Raw genomic sequence first — 27,746 nt, forward strand, 5'->3', positions numbered from 1 at the left:
TCATCAAGAAACAAAGAGAGAAGAACCAAATTAACAAAATTAGAAATGAAAATGGAGAGATCACAACAGACAACTCTGAAATACAAAGGATTATGAGACTACTACCAGCAGCTCTATGCCAATAAAATGGACAACTTGGATGAAATGGACAAATTCTTAAAAAAGTATAACTTTCCAAAACTGAACCAGGAAGAAATAGAAGATCTTAGCAGAACCATCACAAGCACAGAAATCAAAACTGTAATCAAAAATCTTTCAGCAAACAAAAGCCCAGGACCAGATGGCTTCACAGCTGAATTCTACCAAAAATTTAGAGAAGAGCTACCTGTCTTACTCAAACTCTTCCAGAAAATTGCAGAAGGCAAACTTCCAAACTCATTCTATGAGGCCACCATCACCCTAATACCAAAACCAGACAAGGATGCCACAAAAAAAGAAAACTACAGGCCAATATCACTGATGAGCATAAATGCAAAAATCCTTAACAAAATTCTAGCAAACAGAATCCAACAACATATTAAAAAGATCATACATCATGACCAGTGGGCTTTATCCCAGGAATGCAAGGATTCTTTAATATCAGCAAATCAATCAATGTAATAATACACCACATTAACAAATTGAAAGATAAAAACCATATGATTATCTCAATAGATGCAGAAAAAGCCTTTAACAAAATTCAACATCCATTTATGATAAAAACTCTCCAGAAAGCAGGAGTAGAAGGAACATACCTTAACATTATCCTCAATGATGAAAAATTGAAAGCATTTCCTTTAAAGTCAGGAACAAGACAAGGGTGTCCACTCTCACCACTACTATTCAACATAGTTTTGGAAGTGTTAGCCACAGCAATCAGAGCAGAAAAAGAAATAAAAGGGATCCAGATAAGGAAGGAAGAAGTAAAACTCTCACTGTTTGCAGACGATGTGATTCTCTACATAGAAAACCTCTACTTCGAAATTTTTTTCTTGCTCCTGCCATAGTCTGATGGATTTATTTTTATAATTTATTTGAAGTAATTTCAGGTTATTTATTTAACATTTATTGAAGCAATTGCTGACTTTCATATTTTTAGGTTGCTGTTTCTTTAACTGTTTAACTGTTTTAGTGGAGGTGGTGAAATTCCAGCTGAGTTATTTCAAATCCTAAAAGAGGATGCTGTTAAATTGCTGCACTCAGTATGTCAGCAAATTTGGAAAACTCAGCAGTGGCCACCAGACTGGAAAAGGTCAGTTTTCATTCTAATCCCAAAGAAAGGCAATGCCAATTAATGCTCAAACTACTGCACAATTGCACTCATCTCACACACTAGCAAAGTAATGCTCAAAATTTTCCAAGCTGGGCTACAACAGTATATGAACCAAGAACTTCCAGATGTCCAAGCTGGATTTACAAAATGCAGAGAAATCAGAGATCAATTTGCCACCATCCGTTAGAACATAGAAAAAGAGAAATCCAGAAAAACATCTACTTCTGCTTTATTGACTACACTAAAGCTTTTGACTGTGTGGATCATGACAAACTGTGGAAAATTCTTAAAGAGATGGGAATACCAGACCACCTTATCTAAATCCTGAGAAATCTGTATCCAGGTCTAGAAGCAAGTTAGAACCAGAAATGGAACAACAGACTGGTTGAAAATTGGGAAAGGAGTATGTCAAGGCTGTATACTGTCACCCTGCTTCTTTAACTTATATGCAGTGTACAATGCGAAATGCTGGGCTGGATGAAGCACAAGCTGGATTCAAGACTGCCGGGAGAAATATCAATAACCTCAGTTATGCAGATAACACCACCCTTATAGCAGAAAGTGAAGAAGAACTAAAGAGCCTCTTGATGAAGTGAAAGAAGAGAGTGAAAAAGCTGGCTTAGGACACAACATTCAAAAAACAAAGATTATGGCATCTGGTCCATCACTTCATGGCAAATAGATGGGGAAACAGTGAAAATAGTGACAGATTTTAGTTTTTTTGATCTCCAAACTCACTGCAGATGGTGACTGTAGCCATGAAATTAAAAGATGCTTGCCCCGTGAAAGAAGTTATGACCAACCTAGACAGCATATTAAAAAGCAGAGACATTACTTTGCCAACAAATGTCTGTAAAGTCAAAGTTAAGGTTTTTTCAGTAGTTTTGTATGGATGTGAGAGTTGGGCCATTAAAGAAAGCTGAATGCTCAAGAACTGATGCTTTTAAACTGTGGTGTTGGAAAAGACTCTTGAGAGTCCCTTGGACTGCAAGGAGATCAAACCAGTCAATCCCAAAAGAAATCAGTCCTTAATATTCAGTGGAAGGACTGATGCTGAAGGTGAAGCTCCAATACTTTGACCACCTGATGCGAAGAACTAACTCAGTGGAAAAGACCCTGAAGCTGGGAAAGACTGAAGTCAGGAGGAAAAGGGGACGACAGAGGATGAGATGGTTGGATGGTATCACCGACTCGACGGACATGAATTTGAGCAAGCTCCGGGAATTAGTGATAGACAGCCTGGCATGCTGCAGTCTGTGGGGTCACTAAGAGTTGGACACAGCTGAGGACTGAACTGAACTAAAACTAGGTTAGGAATAATACTTAGGATGAGGAAAATAAGATGATAAAAAATTTTTTTAATGTTCTTGCTGATGACATGGAGGAGCTGAGCTAAAAACATATGAAAACTAAACTGCTGTTAATTCAAGATACAAAGGAAATTCAGTTATGCAAGCAGATGTAACAAAAACTATTCTCACTGAAATTATTTGCTTCCAAAAGCAAGAATATACTTTATAATTAAAAGACATACTGTTACAAATGAACTTATATATAAAACAGAAACAGACTCACAGACATAGAAACAAATTTATGGTGCCAAAGGGCAAATGGGGCAGAGGGATAAATTAGGAGTTTGGGAATTAACATATACACACTACTATATATAAAACAGATAAGCAAGAAGAACCTACTATACAAGTACAGGGAACTATACTCTGTATTTTGTAATAACCTGTAAGGAAAAAGAATCTGGAAAAGAGTATATGTATATGCATTTATGTATGTATATATGTGTATTTATGTATTTACGTATATGTATGGATGATGTGTATACATGTGTGTGTATATATAGAAAACTGAATCATTGTGCTATACACCTGAAATTAACACAGCACTGCAAGCCAACTGTCCGTCAATTTAAAAAAGAAATTTAAAAAAATCTAAATAATAAAATATGATAGACTGTTAAGTCAATTTCACATAGAAAATACAAGATATACCTATAATAAATAGGAAGATGAGAGAAAACAGTGATTCACCCTTGGCAAAAATAATAAGTAACTAGTTTTAGACTGAGTTCTTTTTGAAAAAGGAGGCTTCACATTTAAATTACTAATAGGTACAAAATCAACTAATTAAATTATAGAGAATTTTAATATGCAAGCAAAATAAAGTGTATTAAGATCATTTAAGGGTGAGCATAAAGAAAATAAACTAAATAAATGTTTAAATAAGTAAACTGAATGAACCAAAAAAAACAAAAAAAGCTGCATGCACATATGAAATTAGACTAAGTGCTGTCACTAATTTGTTTTTTCATTAGTATAAACTTAATACAGAAGAAAATAAACTCTACATTTAAAAAACAATATGGGGCTACAGCCAAACCCTGTTCCTTACCAGTATAGTATTCCAAGAGAATTACTGAATCCATTTTCTCAAAACAACACATACTGAGCAACATGTAACATGAAAATAATCTGACTTATTTTAATAATGATTAATTAAAACAGAATATGTCTTTAATGTTTTTTAATAGCAAAGCCTGTTACTACTTTATTTCCTTCCTACCAAGAAAGTAATCCCTAGTATTATAAACAGATCAAAAGATTAATAACTTGCTTTCTTCAAAATAATGTTTTTCTGTCAGTTACTTAACACAGAATTTCAAATTAAGGTAAATCCTATTTACTAACAACCCAAATTTTCATGGCCCTAATTTTGCAGGCACCTAGAAACTGCTCTTCATTTTCGAGTTTTCCTTTCTAATTCCACATACTCCTACATTTGATACAACTATTCAAACAAATCACATAAAATCAACATGACTAATCTATTGAGTGCCACCATCTACTGAGTGCTTAGTATGTGTCAGGCATTATTCTCTCATTTCTTTAAATGTACTATTACATTGTATTAGTCAAGATAGGTGTTATTATCCTTATTTTACTAACAAGAAAACTACAGTGTACAGAAATTAACAATAAACTTGCCTAAGGTCAAACTGCTAATAAGGTGTGGAGCTGCAATTTGAACCCAGGCAGTATAATTACAGAATCCTCACCAAAGACTGCCAAAGTAACATGTTTTCTCTTCTTGAAATCTCGCTACCCTGCCACTTTTGAACTGCAAGTTTCTACTGATTTTCTTGTTTGACCTTTATTATCAACTTGATGATCTCTAAAACCCTTTTACCTCCCAAGGCTTTATAGCCTCTAGAGTAATGATGCCTGCTTTAGAATACTGATTATGCTACTATAACTGTGTGATGTTATGACTCAATTTCCTCATTTGTCAAAGGAAAAGGATATATGGCATCTATTCTGAGGGCTGTATGAGGTAATACATAAAATTACAAAACAGTACCTAATACACATATGCTCTACTACTCTGACAGTTACAACTTTTATAAGTACAAGTCTCCCCTAGGGTAGAAATAATTTCCTGATTTTGCTGCAAATTCAACTGATAATTAACATGAAATATTTTCTTCTACAGTGTCTCGGGTTATTAGAATAGGCAGTACTACTACGACTCATTCATGGCATTTATAAGAATTTCAACAAGGTATTTTATAACAGATTTTATATAAATAAACACTGGTGATTACAATGGCCTTTTCAGCAATATATAGTCGGGATTTTTAAAATATTGGGCTTAAAAAAATTACATAAAACTTCAATTCCTAAAATCCAGAACTATGAAAATCAAATACTCTTTGTTACTTTTTTGAAGTGAAAACCTGATCAGAATACACTTAATACCATTTAGCTCACTGTTAACGTGTACATGTTTCAACGCTGAAATTTTAATTTACTTAAGGAACTGCCTATTCCTCCTCCATCAGTTTATGTGATATATGGCATACATACCGTGTTACCTTTCTAAAACTGGTGAAGGTATAGGGGCACAGACATAACATTATATACTGAAAGACATCTGACAACAAAGGGCTCCCCAAAACAAATGAAAACCTATATATCATACAAGCTTGGATTTACTTGAGAAACACAAGGGTAGTTCGATAATAAAAACCATTGGGTTCCAGAATGAACCCAATATAATCTTTAGGGAACAGAGATTCAACTTACTCTTCAAAGAACAGAAGTTATCAGAGTATTTCAGATATACAGGAAAAACTTTCCTCAACACCCTCTGTTCCCTTTTCATTGTAGATGGTTAGAAACAGTTGTACCTATACAATGTATAGGAGGACTGCATGAATCTAATATTATGCCACCTTTTAAAAGGTCTGTAATTCCACAATATCGCTAAGGTTTAAAAAAAAAAGCAAAGGGGCAATTCACTTTAAAGTTTTCCTTACAAGAGCTTCCTCAGAGAGAAACTTAACTGCTGCAGATATAAAAAGTAAATGTGACGGAAAATTTCTGAAAGATGTAACAGGTCTGAATCTACTGCATTACTGCCTCTGAAAGTAAATAACTTCCCTGGAAAATTTTCAAAAACAGTAATAATAAGCTCAAAAGAAAAAGACCGATCTGCCTCTAATGAAACTAGCAAAAGTCCCAGTTCGTTAGGCTAAGTGCTGCATTTGATTTCCTTATATTCTATTACCACTTATCAATGAGTGGGAACAGATTACAATTTAGTTGTAATTCATCGGGGATAAATTTGTAGTTATCAGATGATATAGTTGCCACAAATCTTAGTGTTACAAAAAACCCAGTTCTCTGAAATAATCTCAGAAAAAAAGTTTTAAAAGCAAAGAAAGTAGAAGCAGCATTCCAGGAGCAGCAACAAAAGATTCACAGGTAGAGGATCTGGAGAATGGGGAAAATACACTGGAACTTGAGGATGGGAGAGACAGGTAATGCAGAAACAGAAAATGGTGACAGCACATGAAATTCTACCCTTGCATCCAGTGATACTTATATCTAAGCTACGGTTAAAATATATACTTTTGGTTTCCCCAGCCTCTCCCATCCCTGACCTTCCAGAATCAAGGTAAACCCATGATAAGCAAAGCGGTGAAAAGTTCCCTATATGTCTCTAACCTGAAGGGGCAAAAGGCCATCAGCAAGAGGCTCTAATCAGAGTAACATGAACAGCATCAATAGGCAATGCCAACAGAGCAATTTGCTTCCTTCCATGAAACTTAACTTTAACTTTTCTGGTTCGCTCAAGCCAGGAACATAACGCGGCATTTTTGAGACATTATAGAAGGATATGTAACCTAACAAAGTAGAGAGTAAAATAAATAGAAATCTTTACTGTTATCTTTCCCAAAGATGAAATAAGTTTAAGATAGTTTAAAAAAAAAAAAAAAAAAAAAAAAAAAAAACCTCACTGTTGGACAACAGAGTTTTCTGTTATGCAAAAGAAAATAAGCATATCTTAGAGATTTTTAAAACACGTCAGTAATACAGACATATTCACTGCCCACTAAACCATACACTTTTAAAGTATGATCTTCCAGGCTAACATGTGGAATTCTAGAACTCACCTCAGACCTAATGATCAGATTTAAAGAGCATGGTTCAAAAAACTACATGTCAAACAGGAGCCTTGGTTGAATCTCAAGCACATGGAAATCTGTCCTATTCACATCTCAGCTTTCAGAATTAGAAAGAACTGCTAGTTATCTTCACTAAGCAGTTGACGATTAGCTTATAGCAAGAAATCAAATTTTTTTTAAAAGTCCTGACATACCTACTGTACTAGTGGGCCTTAGGAAGCATCACTACAGACAAAGCTAGTGGAGGTAACAGAATTCCAGCTGAGCTATTTCAAATCCTAAAAGATAATGCAGTGAAAGTGTTGCACTCAACGCCAGCAAATTTGGAAAACTCAGCAGTGGCCACAGGACTGGAAAAGGTCAATTTTCATTCCAATTCCAGAGAAAGGCAATTTCTAAGAATGTTCAAACTACCACACAATTGCACTCATCTCACACGCTAGCAAAGTAATGCTCAAAATCCTCCAAGCCAGTCTTCAACAGTACATGAACTGAGAAGTTCCAGATGTTCAAGCTAGATTTAGAAAAGCAGAGGAACCAGAGGTCAAATTGCCAACATGCACTGGATCATCGAAAAAGCAAAAGAGTTCCAGAAAAACATCTACTTCTGCTTTATTGACAACGCCATAGTCTTTGACTGTGTGAATCACAACAAACTGTGGAAAATTCTTAAAAGAAATGGGAATACCAGACCACCTTACCTGCACAATCGGTATGCAGATCAAGACAGAACAGTCACAACTAGACATGGAACAACAGACTGGGTCCAAATCAGGAAAGAAGTACATCAAGGTTGTATACTGTCACCCTGCTTATTTAACTTATATGCACAGTACATCATGCGAAATGCCGGGCTGGATGAAGCACAAGCTGGAATCAAGGTTGCAGAGAGAGATATCAATAACCTCGGATACACAGGTAATACCACCCTTATGGCAGAAAGCAAGGGGAACTGAAGAGCCTCTTGATGAAAGTGAAAAGAGGAGAGTGAAAAAGTTGGCTTAAAATTCAACATTCAGAAAACTAAGATCATGGCATCCAATCCCACCAGTTCATGGCAAATAGATTGGGAAACAGTGAGAGACTTTATTTTCTTGGGCTCCAAAAGCACTTTTCAGATGGTAACTGCAGCCATGAATTTTTTAAAAGATGCTTGCTCCTTGGAAGAAAAGCTATGACGAACCTAGCCAGCATATTAAAAAGCAGTGACATTACTTTGAGACAGACTTGCCAACAAAGGTTCATCTAGTCAAAGATACGGTTTTTCCAGTAGTCATGTATGGATGTGAGAGGTGGACTATAAAGACAGCTGAGTGCTGAAGAATCTGCAGTCAATGAAACTGCAGGTGTATGAAGAGTATCTTTTACATTACTGCCAAGCAAATTTGCTTTCTGTGTTTTCTGTTTCTTTGTTCAAGTTGAAAATTCCTTAAGATTCTTCAATGTCCTCCATTGCCTATGGCATCAAGTTCAACCCCTCTGCATGTTACAGGGCCAGAGTTAACACATGCAGTCCTTAGTAATCACAACAATAAACGCTGAGTGTAGCAGAGATTTCTTAAGATCTGTTCATAACCATCTAACTTTGGAGATACAGAAAATAATATCAGGCTGTGTATGGAGAATTTTCTATATTTTAGAATTCTCCTCCTGGATAAAGGGAAATGTTACGCTAAAAACTCTTTAGATGCAGCTGGAAAAACAGCCACCCCCACACCTGTCACACACCGCATGTTTGTGGGGAACCTGGTGCTAAACATCCGCAGACGACCTGCTTCTGGGTCGGGCTTTCATATATAGTATAGCAACTCCCTAGCTGTGATCTGTTGAAAGTCAGCCCTCAACACAAGGGTTCGTAAAAGAAAAAAAAAAAAGTTTTAAAGAAAAAAAGGAAAAGTAAGAAGAAATATAAAAAATTAAAACAAAAGAAACCTCTAGGTTTATGTAGAAGATTTGTTTAAAATATATAATAAATTAGCGACCAATCTATAAGGCATAGAGTTAGACTTGACCATAAAAACATGTTAACTCCTACATTTTAATAAAAAGTTTTCTTGGGGAATTCTCTGGCAGTTTAGTAGTTAGGAATCCAAGCATTCACTGTCAAGGACCCAGGTTTGAACCTATTTGGGGAACTATTTATATCCCACAAGCTGTGTTGCACAGCCTAAATAAATAAATAAAAATTAAGGTAAATAAAACTTGTAAAAGGTACCATCTCAAGTAAAACAAAGCAGTTGAACCAATAATAATTGCCAAAAAGTACCAAAAATGTAAGCATTACTATGTGAAGAAACCATTGACACTGCTCTGGTTGTGGGTCATCATCCAGCCGAAGACCCAATATGCAGTAATACAGAGATGAGATCATTTTCATTCATTACACCAAAGAACCATTATAACCACCACCCACCCTTTCCCCACCACACACAATTTTTTTAACAACTGTGGAGAAGGCAGGGTGTCATGGGTAAATGTAACTGCACAGAGTTCTGTGTGTGAGTTAAAGAGTAATTTCCTATCCTAGTCCAGGAGCCATTACATAATACCAAATTCCTTGAACTTTATCAGTTTATTCAGTCAAATTATAAAATTTACAAATTCACAAGGTACTGACCCACTAGTGTGTGTGTCTGTGTGTGCACACGCAGACACACACACACACACACACACACACATTCTTAATTATAGTTAAATAATTCTAGCATCCCTAAAGTGACCCCTTGCTTTTCCCTTCATTTTGATTTATCTGGATCTTTGTCAAAAATAACAGACAAATGAAAGTTTAAGTCTCACAAATATCTAGAGTAGTTAAATAAAAGCAAAAGTGTCTTATATAAAAGTCTTACTTATAAATTTTATTTATAAATATCCCTGTTCTATGCAACAGAAAACTTAAATAAGCAATTCACAATTTAAACTTATGAATGTGTCTTTAAAAAATGAATTAAATATGATCAATAGCAAGTCTATTACTGGCAAAAGCATTTGAAAGATCAGAGATTCTAGATTAATCTTATTTACTATTTGTATTGTATTTATTTACTACTTTATCACATGAAAACCAGAGTTATTCTGCAAATTTAACTCCAGTAACTATCTGGATCATATTAAAGCATATTTACCTCCAAGCAAACAGAGAAGCTTCAACTAATACATTATCTTTAAACCAGGTTCTTTGGAGTTCTAAAACCAGAGGTTAGTGAATAATAAATAACAGTTCTGAAATACTTGCTTGATTTAAAGACAAAGAATGAAGCAATTATGAGACAATTATTTCTAAGACAGAAATCACATCAATGAGATGCATTTTAAAAATTACAAGCAAAACTACTGGTAATAAATGGCTTTGAAGAAGACTAAAATCTAAACTTTAGACCTTAGGTTTTTTCAGTCTGAGAATATTTTAATTTAAACCAAATTATCACTGTCATTTTTGAGAAGAAGATTTGACTAAAATGTTTCATACTCTCAGATTAAAAAAAAAATTCATTTGGCAAAAGCTAAAAAGGACTGTGCCTGCCTATCACTCTCTAATTTACTCATAATTTAATACAAAGAGCCATGTAACAAAGAAGTATAAACTATAGTTTATCCTCTGAATTGTGAAGACTTTCTTCCTCAGAATCTAAAGAACTAAAAATGCCCTAATAGCAGCAATCTTCAGGTTTGAACTAATTCTAATAAGAAAAATTTGCAATGAATGAAGGTTTAAAAGTTTTACAAAATTTAGACTGATTTTATTAAGGAAATAATCACATACTCACCTCCAACTTCACTCACCCCAATGAAGCCTGACAGTTTTTTTCTTAAAGATTAATTAGTTTACTTATTAAGTATACTAAAGGTCATGCTTCAATCAAGTTTTCACAAGCTATGAAAATTAAACTATATTCTAGGTGACGCATACATTTACTCAAAACCTATTTTAAGTTCTATTATGTATAAATGCTCACCTAAAAACATGGGAGTGTAAGAAAATCCCAGTATTAACAGGATTATAGTACAGCATGGAAAATCTACCCAAACTAGCAAACATAGTATAGAACAGGAACAAAGTAAATAGAAAATCTTCTAAAAACTGGTAGTTAATTCTATCTTGCACTTCTTTCCTCCACTTCATTTTCTAAGGGAACTGGTGTATCAAAAAAGAATAAAGCTGACCCTTGGCTGGATTTTTGGGGATGGCTTGTGGGCGGGTAGCTACTTAAGAGAAGGAACAGCGGAGTTTCTAAGCAAAAAATAATATATAAGTAAAGTTACCTTAATACCCCATTTGGAGAGTTAAATTCAATTCTAAAGCACAAAAACAGTAGGCAAGGTAAAGGGGATTATGGAAGGCCATAAAAAAGCAATCTAAGCCAATTTAAATACAATGGAAAGTCACTGAATGATTTTGAGGAAAGTAACATGATGAGATTCCTCAAAATGCACTGGAGGAGTATAGTTAAAAGACTACTGCATGACTCTATGAGACACTTGGGTATTAACAACGCAGCAGGGAGAGAATAGACAGGACAGGACAATCACAGCCAATTACGGTATACAGAAGGCAAATTCCTGGAGAGGGAGCTGTAATAGCAATAGTTACATGTCTTCTCTTTCTCTTTACATTAAGTACATAACCCTCACCATAAACCCAAAATCAATGTAAGGGATTTAATGATCTTATTTGAAAAAAAGTGAATCCACAAAACTCTTTTTTAAAGTAAACCTCTTCAAAGAGACCAAAACATTACAATGAGGAATAATAACAAAATCTGGCATTTAAATAATGATGATAATAATCATGAGGGGGGATTATATTTCAACTATACATTATTTCTTAAAAATAAAACAAACCTCAATATTGCTAGCATAACATTCTTCCCATGTTAAATTCCACATCTTAATCTTAAGGGTCATTTCCCAAGAATATTCAAAGCTACCATCATTTTCCCAAGTGTCTCTCTCAAATCTTAAGTGATAAAGAATGTATTTTAAGAAAACATCATGTTTGCCTGTTTTTCCATCTTCAACTGTGAACCAGTCTAACTGATCACATCATCTGACAATAGTGTCCCATACGATTTTAGTAATTCAACGAAGTTTTCACAGACATCCTGAATTCCTACATCTCTCCTGAGACTGGTCACTTTATAATACAACCACTTCTCTTCTCTTCCACCAATAAAATCCTACAAAATTCAAAAAAAAAGTCCACCATTTCCTCTTTACAGATTCTTGCAATGTTCCTAACATTCCTCCTAGCTTCCAATTGCAGGGGATTGGGAGAGACAGAAAGTCTCTTCTCTATCCTCTACATGTGAACTCCTGTAGGTATTTTATAATCTAAAATAGACCCTACTCAAAACTACCCCATGACATTTTATTATCTCTTCTCTTCACTTCACTCATGTGTCAGCTTTCTAATACGTCTAACTTCCTTCCCAGGATACTACTTATATGTCAAGTACAAATATTATATTTTTTCTTACTTAGCATTTCCCTCAACACACACACACACACACACCCACACACCCACCCAGGATACTACTTATATGTCAAGTACAAATATTATATTTTTTCTTACTTAGCATTTCCCTCAACACACACACACACACACACCCACACACCCACCCAGGATACTACTTATATGTCAAGTACAAATATTATATTTTTTCTTACTTAGCATTTCCCTCAACACACACACACACACACACCCACACACCCACCCAGGATACTACTTATATGTCAAGTACAAATATTATATTTTTTCTTACTTAGCATTTCCCTCAACACACACACACACACACACCCACACACCCACCCAGGATACTACTTATATGTCAAGTACAAATATTATATTTTTTCTTACTTAGCATTTCCCTCAACACACACACACACACACACCCACACACCCACCCAGGATACTACTTATATGTCAAGTACAAATATTATATTTTTTCTTACTTAGCATTTCCCTCAACACACACACACACACACACACACACACACACACACACACACCCACACACCCACCCAGGATACTACTTATATGTCAAGTACAAATATTATATTTTTTCTTACTTAGCATTTCCCTCAACACACACACACACACACACACACACACACACACACACACACACACACACACACACACACACACACACACACACACACACACACACACACACACACCCCCCCCCCCAAAAGGGAAGTTCCAAAAAGGGAGGGACTTTCCATCAACACTTAAAACAGTGCCCAGTGTATCAGAGGCATTAAATTTTAAAAAGCCAGTTAAATGAACATAATACTATATTGTTAATATGTTATTAAAAGTCACCAGTGAGAGATTAACAAAGACCAGGGGCTTCCATAGCAGCTCAGATGGTAATAAAGACCTGGCCACAACAGATAGAAACAAATGCTATATAAAGTGATATGACAGAGAGTGACATGATACTAAGAATTATCAGTTTATTAGAGAAGACATTGTGATATGACAACTTTCACTTGCCTGGATGCACTCACATAATAAATATTCTATTTACACAGACTCCACATATGTCAGGAAGTGAATGCTAAGCTAAAGATAATATCCCACAGACTGAGTCATTCCCAAGTGTTTTAAAGAAAATAAAATATGGACAAAACCAAGCTGAATTACACAGGCAAAGTGACCCCAGAATCACTCAGAACTTATGCGGATTTTCTATAAAATGGTTACTGAAATATATCAAACATACCAGCAATGTTATTTTGCTAGAATATTCCTTGTGTCCCTTCCCCACATATCATCCCAAACTAGATGTAGAATGGCTTTCCTGATCTGACACTGGCCGTGAAGTTAGTGTAATCTCTGTCCTGCCACTGGACTGCTTGAAAATCCATGTGTTATCCTAAAACTATTTGTCTAAAAGGCTTCTGTGAGACCACAATTGTGAATGGATTAGCAAGTTAAAAACATGTAAAATTTCTCCTGCCCTGAACATAACAAAAAAGTTCAAATTCAAATGTTAGGTAGTAGATATTTCATCAATAGAACTTTAAATTTACATAGGGGCCATAGACATTCTCCATATTTCACAAAAACACACTGAAGGAGGCCAGTCACTACCACTATTTAAAATCTAGGGAAACAGTCATGAGCAAGATATATGTAATTCCTGCTCTATAGAGAATACAGAAGGGAACACTTAATTAAATTAATAATGGGGAGTTATAAAGAAACTAGCAGAGATGTCTAAACAAACAGATCTATCTAATTCAACAGGACAGTGGCAAAGTCAAAGGTATTAGTTTAACTAACTTTTCCCTAATATTACCATTTCATTCTCTCAAATTATAGATTTTTAATGTCATCTGATTTTAATTCACAATATATTCAAAGCTACCATTATTTTGAGAAATCCACCAAACTTTTAATTCATTACTGAATTCACAGTATTATAATATTCTACTACCTGTCCCTGGCATGAAATTTAAAGCATAAAGGAAAGAGATGAGCCATCTGAATCTCATTTCTACATCATGACCAAAAGTAATTTCTCAGGAGTTGTGTTCATTACATGGAAAAGGCTACCAAGGACTAATACCATATGTGAACTTTATAACATAAATCCAAAGCAATTACAGGTTTCAAGCTTTGTACCTGTGTGATGGAGAAGGAGCTTCAAATTGAGGCACTGTGCTATCCTCACTGACAGGAGAATATAAGCCGCTCATTTCCTGGAAGTACAATTATTAGAGTTATAGACACTCCAAAGAGAAGATATATAAGTCAAAAGGAGCTATTTATTTCTTTCCAATCCCAGGTTTTATCAGTTCCTTTTTGTCTCAACATCCAAATTTCTCAAGGCTTCCTCTCCATAGAGTACAAAAACAAGGATATCTGAAACTTATGAGACAAGTCTTTTTTTATGATATACATGCTTAAAGAACTAGAAATTCTTTAATAAATATTATTCATTACTAATGAAGCCACCAAATGCAGAAAAAGACAAATGTAATTTTTTTAATGAGACATATTGTACATTATGTGAACAGTGAACTAGCCAATAATTTTTAATCTAGGTGAGAACCTACTGATAAATATTAAGGTAAGTATGGCAACTGACTAAACAGACCTTTGTCAGCGAAGGAATGACTCTGCTTTTTAACACACTGTCTAGGTGTGTGTTAGTATTAGTCAATCAGTTGTGTCCAACTCTCTGCAACCCCACAAACTGTAGCCTTCCAAGCAAGAATAGTGGAGGGGATTGCCATTCCCTTCTCCAGAGGATCTTCCTGACTCAGGGATTGAACCTAGGTTAGTCACAGCTTTTCTTCCAGGAGCAAGCATCTTTTAATTTCATGGCTACAATCACCATCTGCAGTGAGTTTGGAGCCCAAGTAAATAAAATCTGTCACTGTTTCCATTTTTTCTCCATCTATTTGCCATGAAGTGATGGGACTAGATAGCATGATCTTCGTTTTTTGAGTTGAGTTTAAACCAACTTTTTCACTCTCCTGTTTCACCTTCATCAAGAGGTTCTTCAGCTCCTCTTTGCTTTCTGCCATAAAGGTGGTGTCATCTGCATATCTGAGGTTATTGATATTTCTCCTGTCATGCTTGATTCCAGCTTGTGCTTCATCCAGTCTGGCATTTTGCATGATGTACTGTGCATATAAGTTAAATAAGCAGGGTGACAATATGCAGCCTTGATGTACTCCTTTCCCAATTTTAAACCAGTCCATTGTTCCATGTCTAGTTCTAACTGTTCTGTCTTGACCTGCATAGAGGTTTCACAGGAGGTAGGTAAGGTGGTCTGGTATTCCCATCTCGAAGAATTTTCCACAGTTTTTCGTGATCCACACAAAGGCTTTAGAGTAGTCAATGAAACAGAAGATGTTTTTCTGGAATTCTCTAGCTTTTTCAATGATCCAACATATGTTGGCAATTTGATCTCTGGTTCCTCTGTCTTTTCTAAATCCAGCTTGAACATCTGGAAGTTCTTGGTTCATGTACTGTTGTAGCCTAGCTTGGAGAATTTTGAGCATTCCTTTGCTAGCATGTGAAATGAGGGCAACTGTGTAGTACTTTGAACATTCATTGGCTTTGCTCTTCCTGGGGACTGGAATGAAAACTGAACTTTTCCAGTCCTGTGGCCACTGCTGAGTTTTCCAAATTTGCTGGCATATTGAGTGTAGCACTTTCACAGCACCATCTTTCAGGATTTGAAATATCTCAACTGGAATTGCATCACCTCCACTAGCTTTGTTCCTAGTGATACTTCCTAAGGCCCACTTGACTTCACACTCCAAGATGTCTGGGTCTAGGTGAGTGATCCATCGTGGTTATCTGGGTCATTAAGATCCTTTTTGTACAGTTCTTCTGTGTATTCTTGCCACCTTTTCTTTTTTTATTTTTTATTTTTTATTTATTTATTTTTTTCGGGGGCGCGCAGCGTGGCAGCGGCACAGCCCTCCCCACCGCGGGGAGGGCCGCTCGCGGGGCACACGCCAGGAAGGCGAAGCAAAGCACATCTGCTGTGTCCGAAGACCCACGGCCCCACTAGACACCCCAAAGCGGGGGACGGGAGACCAAAGGTCAGGGCCAGAGGCCACAACACCTGCCTTCCTCACCCTCCCCAAGGGGCAAGAGGGGAAAGACAGGCGAGGGGCCCCGCGGGCAGACCGAGAAGAGCGGACACATTCACTGGGAACGCCCGTCCCTCGTCCGGCACGGCTTAGGCCCGGCCCGGGAGAACACAACCACACCGCATCAATAACCTTTTCTTAATAGCTTCTACTTCTGTTAGGTCCATACTGTTTCTGTCCTTTATTGAGCCCATCTTTGCATGAAATGTTCCCTTGGTATCTCTAATTTTCTTGAAGAAATCTCCAATCTTCCCCATTCTATTGTTTTCCTCTATTTCTCTGCACTGATCACTGAGGAAGGCTTTCTTATCTCTCCATGCTATTCTTTGGAACTCTGCATTCCAATGGGTATATCTTTCCTTTTCTCCCTTGCCTTTCGCTTCTCTTCTTTTCTCAGCTATTTGTAAGGCCTCGCCACACAACCATTTTGCCTTTCTGCATTTCTTTTTCTTGGAGATGGTTTTGATCACCACCTCATGTACAATATTATGAAACTCCGTGCACAGTTCTTCAGGCACTCTATCAGATCTAATCTGTTGAATCTATTCATTACTTACACTGTATAATTATTAAGGGATTTGATTTAGGTCATACCTGAATGGTCTAGTGGTTTTCCCTGCTTTCTTCAGTTTAAGTATGAATTTTACAATAAGGAGTTTGTGATCTGAGCCACAGTCTGTACCCAGTCTTGCTTTTGCTGACTATATAGATCTTCTCCATCTTTGGCTACAAAGAATATAATCAATCTGATTTTGGTATTGACCATCTGGTGATGTCCATGTGTAGAGCAGTCCCTTGTGCTGTTGGAAGAGGGTGTTTGCTATTGCATTCTTCTGGCAAAACTCTGTTAGCCTTTGCCCTGCTTCATTTCGTACTACAAGGTGAAACTTGCCTGTTACTCCTGGTATCTGTTGATTTCCTACTATTCATTCCAGTCCCCTATGACAAAAAGGACATCTTTTTAGGGTTCTATACAGTTCTATAAAGTCTTGTAGGTCTTCACAGAACTGTTCTACTTCACCTTCTCTGGCATTAGTCAAAGTTACGGTTTTTCTAGCAGTCATGTACTAATGCGAGAGTTGGACCATAAAGCAGACTAAGCACTGAAGAATTGATGCTTTTCAATTGTGGGGTTGGAGAAGATTCTCGAGAGTCCCTTGGACTGCAAGGTGATCAAACCACTCAATCCTAAGAAAATCAATCTTCAATACTCATTGGAGGGACTGATGCTGATGCTGAAACTCCAATACTTTGGCCACCTGATACAAAGAGTCGATTCACTCGAAAAGACCCTGACACTGGGAAAGACTGAAAGCAGGAGGAGAAGCAGAAGACAGAGGACGAAATCACTGACTCAATAAATATGAGTCTGGGCAAGCTTTAGGAGATGGTAAAGGACAGGGAAACCTGGTGTGCTGAGGTCCATGGGGCCACAAAGAGCTGGACATGACTGAGCGACTGAATTGCAACTGGATCATTACTGTTCAACTCTCTGAGCAACAACAGCAACTGGATCATTACTGTTCAACTCACCAAAGTATAAAAAAACAGGATATATCAGTCACTACTTTGAAAATATTCTTTGCAAACATTAAGAAAAGTAGCATCCCTCTTGATGCAAATATTAGCTTTGTTTACTAACTGCTTAAACTCTTAACTTTTGATCATTAACTCAGAGGAAAAGGGCTCCTAATAAATTATCACAGAAATTATGCCTGTTACTTTCTATATAATGGAGATTAATCCCATAAATTTAATGCAGCAATTTAAAAGAAAAGCAAAATATTCATAAAATTGAAAAGCTACTCGAGATGTAAGAAATTTTTGATCTTACTTCCACTCTTTTGATATCCTCTTCCAAAACACTTAACTCCTTCTGAATCTGCTCCAGTTGCTGTAGATTAGAGAGGGGGGAAAAAAAAAAAGCTTAAACCAAACCACACTAGCATCACCACAATCATAAAGTAATTTTATATTTGGAATATGATTTCTAGGAAATTGTGCACTAATGGTAAAATGTAGGGGTGAAAAACAACAGATAAAAAGCACTGAACATTCCTATGTTAAAAGCTAAATGTAAAGACTTAATATTTAAGAAAATAGTACTTTCTTTAATACAATAATTAACTTTTTAATAAAAATATTAAAGATGAACAATAATAGCATGATTTAGTAAAAACAGAAGATATCCAAAGAACTTTCAAATCACCTCATTTAACTGTCAGCAATTAATGTCAGCATGTCAGTTGTTAACCTCATTTTAAAAATAAAAATAAGTCTGGAAGATTAAATTCTACCACCCAAAAGCAATCACAAGTTACCCTCTTAAGCATTTTTTAAAACATTTAAGATAATGCCTCATCTTTGACATTTTGCCTATTGCACCATAACTTTTCTCCATGCCTTTAAAATGCAAAAATTTTAATTGTTATATCATATTTAATGATATATTTGACAATCATAAGTAATTCTGAACCATATGAGTCTGCATTTTAGATTATATGAGTCTGCATTCCAAATTTTATTGAGATTACTAAAGTGAAATTATTTGATCAAGAGAAACAGCAACTCTTCACTACATGAAAAAAACTGCTTTCCAGAAACACTATCAAACTTAAGTTTCTATAATTATTATAAATAAGTGGCTGTCTTAACCTAAGCCAAATATACTGAAGCCAATTTTATTTTTTGGCCATGTTGTGCAGCATGCAGGATCTCAGTTCCCCAAAGAGGAATCGAACCCATGTCCTCTGTGTTGGGAGCTCTGAGTATCAACCACTGAACTTTCAGGGAAAACCCCTGAGCAAGTTTTTAGAATACAAAATAACAATGATGAATATATTTATGTAATACTTATTGCCAGATGTGCAATAGGAAGTATTACACAGGAAAATAATCACAGAAAGATTAAGTGACTTGCCCAAGATCGCAGTAAGTACACAGCAGAACTGGAGTTGAAATCAAAGCAGCCTTCTTGTTTCAGAATTCATGCTGTTAACTACTATGTTATAACACTACTACTTGAAAACAGTACCTTATTATTTAACTTTATTTTACCTAATGACTAGCAGGAATAAACATTTTTAAGCATGTTTTCTTCTGAGGCAATATACAGACAGTTGATAATACAGTTGATAATATATAGACAGTTGATAATAACTCAAATATTAACCAATCTTAAACATTTTGCTAAGTACTGTGAAGGACGGGATTTAGAAAACTCTAGCCCTTGGCCTCATGGAATTCAGTCTAGGGAAGAGCTTCTGGGTTGGTGAACATGTAGGTTGGTGAGTACGTGAAGATGCTGGGGGGACGGCACACCTGGAGAGGGAAGGGAAGCTCCATGCCCCTTCCCACATATCTCTGTTCTATCCTTTTACAATAAACTGATAATCCAGTAAGTAAACTATGTTCCTGTTATGTGATCCAGTTTAGCACATTATCAAATCCTTGGAGGGGGGCAGGGGAACCGCCAATTTATAGCCAGTAGGTTAAATATACAAATGACTTCTTGGACATGCAATTATGATCTGAAGGGGCAGCTCAGCCTTGTGGGACCGAGTCCTCAACCAGTGGAATCTGCAGCCAACTCCAAGTAGATAGTGTTAGATAGAACTGACCTGAATTGAGTTTCAGGACACTCTGTTTGTGTCTACAGAGAACTGGAGAACTAGTTGGTGTAAGAAATCACCTACACATTTGGTGGCCAGAAATATGGAGAGAGGTAATGAATAAAGGAAACAAGTATTCTCCTTTCAGGCATCAATATAAGACATTACAGTATAGGAAACAGAAGAAAGACAAAGGATAACTGTTCTAAAAAGCAAAATTGAACAACTAGCCTAAATTCACTCTGCAAATGTGTTTCATAAACCAGAGAGGCAGAATCTAGAACAAAAGCATAAAGCAGAGACCAAGAATGTTTTGGAAATATATAAAGAAAGTTCATAAAGCTGAACTGTCATTATCTAAATGAAAACAGACCACAAATGGGAATGAAAATTGACAAACTTCTGGATCAAACCTGCCTTAACACTATTGTGAGTTTGGGGGGTACTAAAAAAAATAATAATAATAAATACACAAGATGGAGAACTGCTACTTGAGAGCACAGTCCAAAGTCCTCAATAGAAAGCACTCTCAACACAGTATACTGTATTACAACCCAAAGAAATTATTTTACAAATTTGAAAAGTGAAGAACAGAAGTCTGAATCCCTTAAGACTAAAACATAAAAGAATTCAAAAATAGAACCCCCTTTAATTGGCATTAGCTTTGGTGCAGTTAGGTATCATTGGCACTCATTTATTTGACCTTCACTATGATTGAATAAAAATACGCTGAAATATTAAATTCAGTATCTTAATTTTGTTTTTTGGAGCTAATATAATTAGAATAAATTACAGTTTCCAAGACCTCATCAACTATCTGAAACATTCAAAACTGAACAAAAGAATACTGATAAACTTCCAGGAAAAAAAAAAGCTGGTTTAAAAAAAAAGTAGCAAAATTAATAATACTATATAATATATAAACAAAAAAGTACTAAAAATAAATTTTTTTAAAAAAGCACTGTATATTGATTAGAATATCCAATATCCAGAACACTGATAACACCAAAAGCTGAAAAAGATGTGTAGCAACAAGAACTCTCATTTATTCTTTGTGGGAATGAAAAATTGTACAGCCACTCTGAAAGGCAGTTTAAAAATTATACATATTCTTATCATATAAGCCAGTAAACACACTCCTTAGTATTTACCCAAGTGAGTTGAAAACTTTGATTCCAAAAAAACACATTGATAGCAGCTTTAGTCACAATTAACAATACTTGAAACAACCAAGATGTCCTTCAGATGAATGGATAAACAGTGATTCATAAAGACAATGGAATAATATTCATCGCTAAGAAGAAATGAGCTTTCAAATCATAAAAAAACATGAGGGAATTTAAATGTGTTATTACTATGGGGTATATGGAAAATCTCTGTACCGTCTTTTCAATTCTTCTGTGAACTTAAAACTGCTCTAAAAAAGTCTTTAAAAAATATAAATACAGTGAAGTAACTCTTAAAGAAAAAACATAAGAACAAAAAGTCAAAAGAGAAAAGAAACAAAAACATAACAAAATGGCAGGCTTAAACTCTTTTACATTAAATGTAGATGGTTTAAATACAAAATGATAAGACTGAGTCTGGCAGAATGAATGAAAAACCTCTGCTGTATATAAGAAATTCGCCTCAAATAAATTAGTAAAACAACAAAGAACCAAAGATTCAGCAGGATGCAAAACATTCTCACCACACTGTGCAACTGCAGGAAACACATTCTTTACAAGCACGAATATTCCAAAATTTAATAGACTAACATGTGACAGTGCAAATATCATACTATAAAAACCAAATTATTTTCTGATAACAATGCAATTATAACAGAAATCCATAATTTTTTTTTAAAAAGGGTCTCCATTGGCAGTACAGTAGATAAGAACCCACCTGCACATGCAGGGGACATGGGTTGATCCCTGGTCCAGGAAGACTCCACATGCCACGGGGCAATTAAGTCCATGTGCCACAACTACTGAGCCTGCTCTCTAGAGCCCATGAACCACAATTACTGACGCCTGTGTGCCTAGAACCTGTGCCTGGCAAGAAGAGAAGCCACCACAATGAGAAGCCTGTGCACAGCAACGAAGAGTAGCCCCCATCTGACACAACTAGAGAAAGCCCACAGGCAGCAACGAAGATCCAACACAACCAAAAATAAAATAAGCAACTTCTTTTTAAATGAAAGAATCCCAACATCCAAGTAATAAGTTTATCTATAAATAACCCACATGCCTAAGAAAAAGTATAATGAAAATTAGAGACTACTTTCAACTAAGGAATAACAAACAAAATGTCATACCAAAATTATTAGATGCAGCTAAAAGAATTATGGCCTGAAATGTGTATATTATTAAAAATAAAGTCTTCCTACTAATATGTATATCCAAGTTAACAAATTAGAAAAGAAACAACAAAATAAAGCCAAAAAAGTAGAAGGATGGACAATGTAATTATTAAGAAAATGGAAAACAAAAATAAAGTAGAGAACATAAACAAAGTCAAAAAGCTGGTTCCTGGATAAAACTCATAAAATTGATACATCCCTGAATACCTGACATGACCTGATCAAAACAAACAAACAAACAGAAAAATGTACAGCACCAATAAGCAGAACCAGGAATGAAAGACATCACTAAAAACTCTAGTGGTATTAAAAATTTAGTATTAAGACCAATCTAATACTAAAAAGTTTGAAAATTTAGAAGAAACAGACAACTCTTAGAAAAATTACAACATGTCAAAAATGGCATCTAAAACAAAGCTCTGAAGCAGTAAATGAATCAACAAGGTTTCTGGAAACAACAGGTCCATACAGCTTTTCCAGCAAAATCCTTAAACATTCAGCAAAGATATTCATCCTAGATTATACAAATTCTTACAGAAAACAGAAGAGGGTACATTCTCCAACCAATTTGATAAAACCAACTTTATAACAAAACCAGACAAGATCAGTGTATAAAAAGTTAAAGAACAATCTTATTAATGAATACAGATGTAATAAGGGAGCCAAGGAGGGCAAACAACTGTCCTACTTATCTAGAATGCAGAACATTCAGTAAAACTAAACACTAAACACTCTTGGGCAAATTAGGACAGTTGGTCACCCTAGGTGCAAAGTTGATTGAGTTTTTAATGTTAAACAAATAATGATCCATTTTAAATGAAAAAAAAAAATTATATCATCTCAACTGCACAAAAATTTTGGAGAATACTCAACCCCCACTTACAATTAAAAAAAAAAATTCTCTTAGGAAACTGGGAATATAAACTTAGTTCCTTGAAAGATTAAAAAAAATACCTACCAAAAACCTACAGAAAACATCATACCTAATGGTGACACGTCGAAAGCTTTCACTTTGAGATCAGCACCAAGACTAGGATGCCCCGCTATCACCACTTCTATTCATCATTGTACCGGATATCCTAGCCAGCAGAGTAAGACAAGAAAAATAAATAAAGGATATAAGGATCATAAAGAAAGAAACTAAACTGTTATTATTTGTAGATGATGATGTGTGCAAAGAAAATACAAAATAATCTACAAATTCTTAAAATTAATGATTTTAACAAAGTTGCTGGATACAAAAAAAAAAAAAGTATGTGTCAAAATCAATTGCATTTCTATATGCCAGCAATAAATAGTAAGAAACTGAAATTAAAGACACAGACATCACTTAGAATAGCATAAAAATGATTGAAGACCTAAGGACAACTCTAAAATAGAGATATGTAAGAATAATGTCCTGAAAAATATCAAAATTTTGGAGGCCATTTTTAAGGACCTATATATACAGACAGAAACACCATGTTCAACGGCTAGAGGACTCAATACTGTAAAGAGAGTTTCCCAAATTGATCGATGGAGTCAAAGTAATCCCAATAAAAATCACAGCAGGTAGACCATGGAAACGTATCAGCTGGTTTTAGGATTTATACAGAAATACAAAGAGCCACGAATGGCTGCTACTTTCCTAAAAAAAGAATAGTAACTTATTTCAAAATTCCAGTATTTAATACAATGTGGTATTGCCAGAAAGACAGACAAACAGACTAGTGGAGCAAAAGAGAGCCTGGAAACAGACCCATGTATGTATGGACACATGATGTATGACAGATGTGGTATTTCAAAGCAATGGGAAAAGGATGAACTTTTTAATTAAGGATGCTTGGACATCTGGATATTCATATGCAAAATTCCCAAGTAGATTATAGATGTATGTATGAAAAAAAAAAAAGAATAAAAGATTCAAGTAGATAATATAGCAAAATGTCTTCATGACCTCAGGTGGAGAATTCTTTACCTAATATAAAAGGCACTAATTACAACAGGCAAGACTAATAAATTTGACTCCACTATAGACAGAAACTTCTCTTCATCAAATAACATCATTAAGACAATGAAAAAAATTAGCCCAATTAGAGGGAAGAAAGATCTGCTATAGATAAGTAGGTAGACAGAACAAAGAATTTTTATCTAGAATATATAAGCAAACCAGAAGGAAAATCAATGAAATAGAAAAGATGCGCAAAGCTTAAACCAAGTACTTCATACATATACAAAAATCCAAATGACCAATTCATAATACGGAGTATTCAACCTCATTATCCATCAGAGAAATGAAACTTAAAGTCACAAAGAGATACCAATATACATCCCAAGATGAGCTAAACTGAAAAAAGTCTACTGATATCAAGCACTGCTAAGAATATAATACAATAGGAACATTCCTACAATTCCTGTAGGAAGAGTAACCAATTCAACCACTCAGGCATTGTTTGGCATTATCTACTAAATTTGAAGATGTATATATCCTATGACTTAATAATTCCATTTCTACATATGAAGCATAGATATATATTCTAATATATATCTTCATAAAACATATATATGAGACAGCAACATTGTTTGCAATAACAAAAATGGTGTGTATTCAATAGAATACTATACAACAACAAAAGTGAATCAATTATAGCCATATACAAAACTAGGGATGAATCTTAACACTGAGCCAAAGAGAAGAACAAAACATTACATAATGCAGAAGTACATTTATATTAATTCAAAAGAAGAGACTTATAAATTAAAAATACTTAGACTTTAAAACAATAAAGAAAAACAGAGAGGTTAGAATACTGACGACCTAAAGGCAAGGGAAAAGACTATAATCTGGAAAGAGTAGGCAAAGAGCTTTATGAGACCTAGCAAAAATCTATCATTGGATCAGGATGGTGGTTACATGGAAGATCGTGCTATGAATCTTTAAACTTTAATTTGTTTTACAGTGTATTCTGTGCTTTATTTCATATAAAAATATTAAAATGCAATATATTTATATTCAAAATAAAACTTCAAACAAAACCAAAAGGAAACGAAGATTCCTCAAAACTGTCCTATAACAAAGAATTATAAAGGTACCACAAACGACCAAAAGCATATTTTAAAATTAAATTGAATGAAATGTAAGGCAAATTGTTCAAATGCTGGTACAAATTTGCAACGAGGAGACTGGCTTTTACATAGAACCTGGAGCCCTCCTGTTCAATCTCACTTTGAAGAAAGAATAGCATGTTCATTTAAAAACATATATTTGTTAAGTGCTGTAGTAGGCTGGCTCTAAGACAGCCTCCAAAGAGTCCCACCTCAGAATCCATAACCTGTGTAATTCCATCTTTGTGTGGGCTGGGCCCAAAACTTTGCTTCTAACAGAAAAAACATTTGTTGAGATGTAACTTTCAAGATTAAGCTACAGAAAGCTTGTGACTGCTGTCTATAAAACCCTCTCGTTTTCTTACTTTCTCACTCTGAGGAAGTCAGCTGCCATGGAGTAAGTTATCCTATGGAGAAGCCCATGTCTTAAGAATTTGGTATCTCTTTCCAACAGCCAATGAGTATTGGATGCATTACTATCCCCATAGAACCTTAAGATAACTGCTGCCCTGGCCAACACCTGGATTGCTTGTAGCTTGGTGAGAAACCCTGAGCCAAGGCACTCAGTTATTCTACACCAGGATTCCTGACACTAGACAGTAAATATTCGCTGTTTTTAAGCCATTCAGTGTGAGGGTAACTTGTTACACAGAAATAAATAACTAATGAAAATGCCTACTCTGCGCCTCGCACATTCCCTTCTCTTAATGCTCAAAAGAGAGTCAATAGGAAAAAAAATAAAAAACAAAAATTAAATCTACAATTCTAAAAAAAAGATGTGACACTTGAACAAGTAAGTATGTTAACTCTGAAAAGCAGATTCAACTGCCCAATTAGAAGTTCTGCATAAAATCACAAAGCTTATATCCAAAGTCTGAAAGTTAATCTTGAGGAAAAAAAAAATCAAAAGCAGTAACTGACCTCCTGGTCAATCTGCATTATTTTATAGTTATATGCTATATCCTTCTTGCCTGAAATGATTTCAAATCTAAATGTGTTGCAAGCATTAAGACACTCTAGAGAAGTGTGAAAAATCTCAGAGAAAAAAGAAAACCTTAATAATCCAGATCACAGATAACAATCAGCCACTTCATTTAATCCCCAGTTATCTTTATGCTTGGACTGTTCACTTAATTGATTCATTATCAAGTAATTTCCTATGTACTAATTTCATTCAATGAGTTCAAAGTCTAATATAGAAAGGACCACATAAAACTACTTCAAAACAATTTGATGCTGTTTTAGGAGGGGAGAAAGTATGTATGAAATAGAAAAAACTATCATTTTCCAAAGAATTTGCTATAGCAAAGATGGTTGGGTACTGAATTAATAATTTTGTTTCCATATGTCATAAAATGTCCAGCTTTATTACTTAAAGTATGGTTCAAGGACCAAGAGCATCACCATCTGGAGCTTGCTAGAAACGCAGATTATCAGGCTCCAACACACACCCTCTACATCACAACTTGGATTCTAAGAAAATCCTCAGGTGATTCTTAAACAAAAACTGAAGATAAAGTACCCGCCAAAAAGATAAATTAAAAGTCATTTAAGTATATATAAGTCTTCAATTTATAATGAAAATAATTTTAATAGATATTAAAACATATTAAAATCACAACTGCTACCTCAGCAAAAGTTAAAGGAAAATACAATCATAAACCATGTGAACAGCATTTAGCTATAAACAGAAGCATAACATGGAAAAGTCCAATCTAACAAAGTAAAAAAAAAGCTAAAAACAGACATCATGAATAGTCAAAAAAAAGTGGAAATATCAAACTAAGATAATATAAAATTTGGGCATTGCACAGTTATCAAAGTAAGTTCTCATCTTTTTATCTTCAAAAAATAATAAAGACTGCCTGGAGCCTAAAATACATGGTTTTAATTTTTTGAGTGAAAATGACCTAATTAGACAACTGAAAGTAAAAATATAAGATTTGAATCAATTAGGAATTTAAATATAAAATAGTTTTCAAAGTTATTTTAGCATGCTACTGAGAACATAGAATTTTGTCTTTGGTTTTCCCATGTTTTGTACTATTGTGAAATGACTTTGACATGTTAAAATGCTTAGTTAGCACACTATGGTTATAAAATAAAAAGTTATTTTTTAGTTATCCTGCATGACTTACACTTTCCAAGTTCTAAATAGGTAGCTATATTTTTACTTGTTTTTCCTCTCCAGCATGCATTTCAATCATAGGAAAACTGTAACTCCTATGTTTTCTTTTCAGGGTAAAAGTGTGGCTGTCATTTGAGCCTAACTTTCATTCTTTGTAGCTATTCTTTACAGTTTTGAGGTAATGTCATTATTTTCAAATCTACAGAAAACTTTTTAGCTCATATCTAAAA

General features: G+C 35.0%; 1 protein-coding gene across 4 annotated transcripts in view; it reads right to left on the bottom strand.

Moving 5' to 3' along the window:
• Positions 1–27,746, bottom strand: part of COP1 (COP1 E3 ubiquitin ligase) — a 226,255-nt gene that overhangs the window by 142,351 nt on the left and 56,158 nt on the right. For 3 of the 4 annotated variants that reach the window (XM_065936106.1, XM_065936105.1, XM_065936104.1), the window contains 2 exons: positions 18,187–18,246; positions 14,365–14,441 (listed from right to left, as the gene is read on the bottom strand). The exons of the other annotated variant lie outside the window; for it this stretch is intronic. In XM_065936106.1, the coding sequence (XP_065792178.1) occupies positions 14,365–14,441; positions 18,187–18,246 (137 nt within the window). The remainder of the gene's footprint in view (positions 1–14,364; positions 14,442–18,186; positions 18,247–27,746) is intronic. 4 annotated transcript variants of the gene reach the window in all.

The sequence above is a fragment of the Muntiacus reevesi genome, chromosome 5 (genome assembly GCF_963930625.1).
Source record: "Muntiacus reevesi chromosome 5, mMunRee1.1, whole genome shotgun sequence".
Lineage (NCBI taxonomy): Eukaryota > Metazoa > Chordata > Mammalia > Artiodactyla > Cervidae > Muntiacus > Muntiacus reevesi.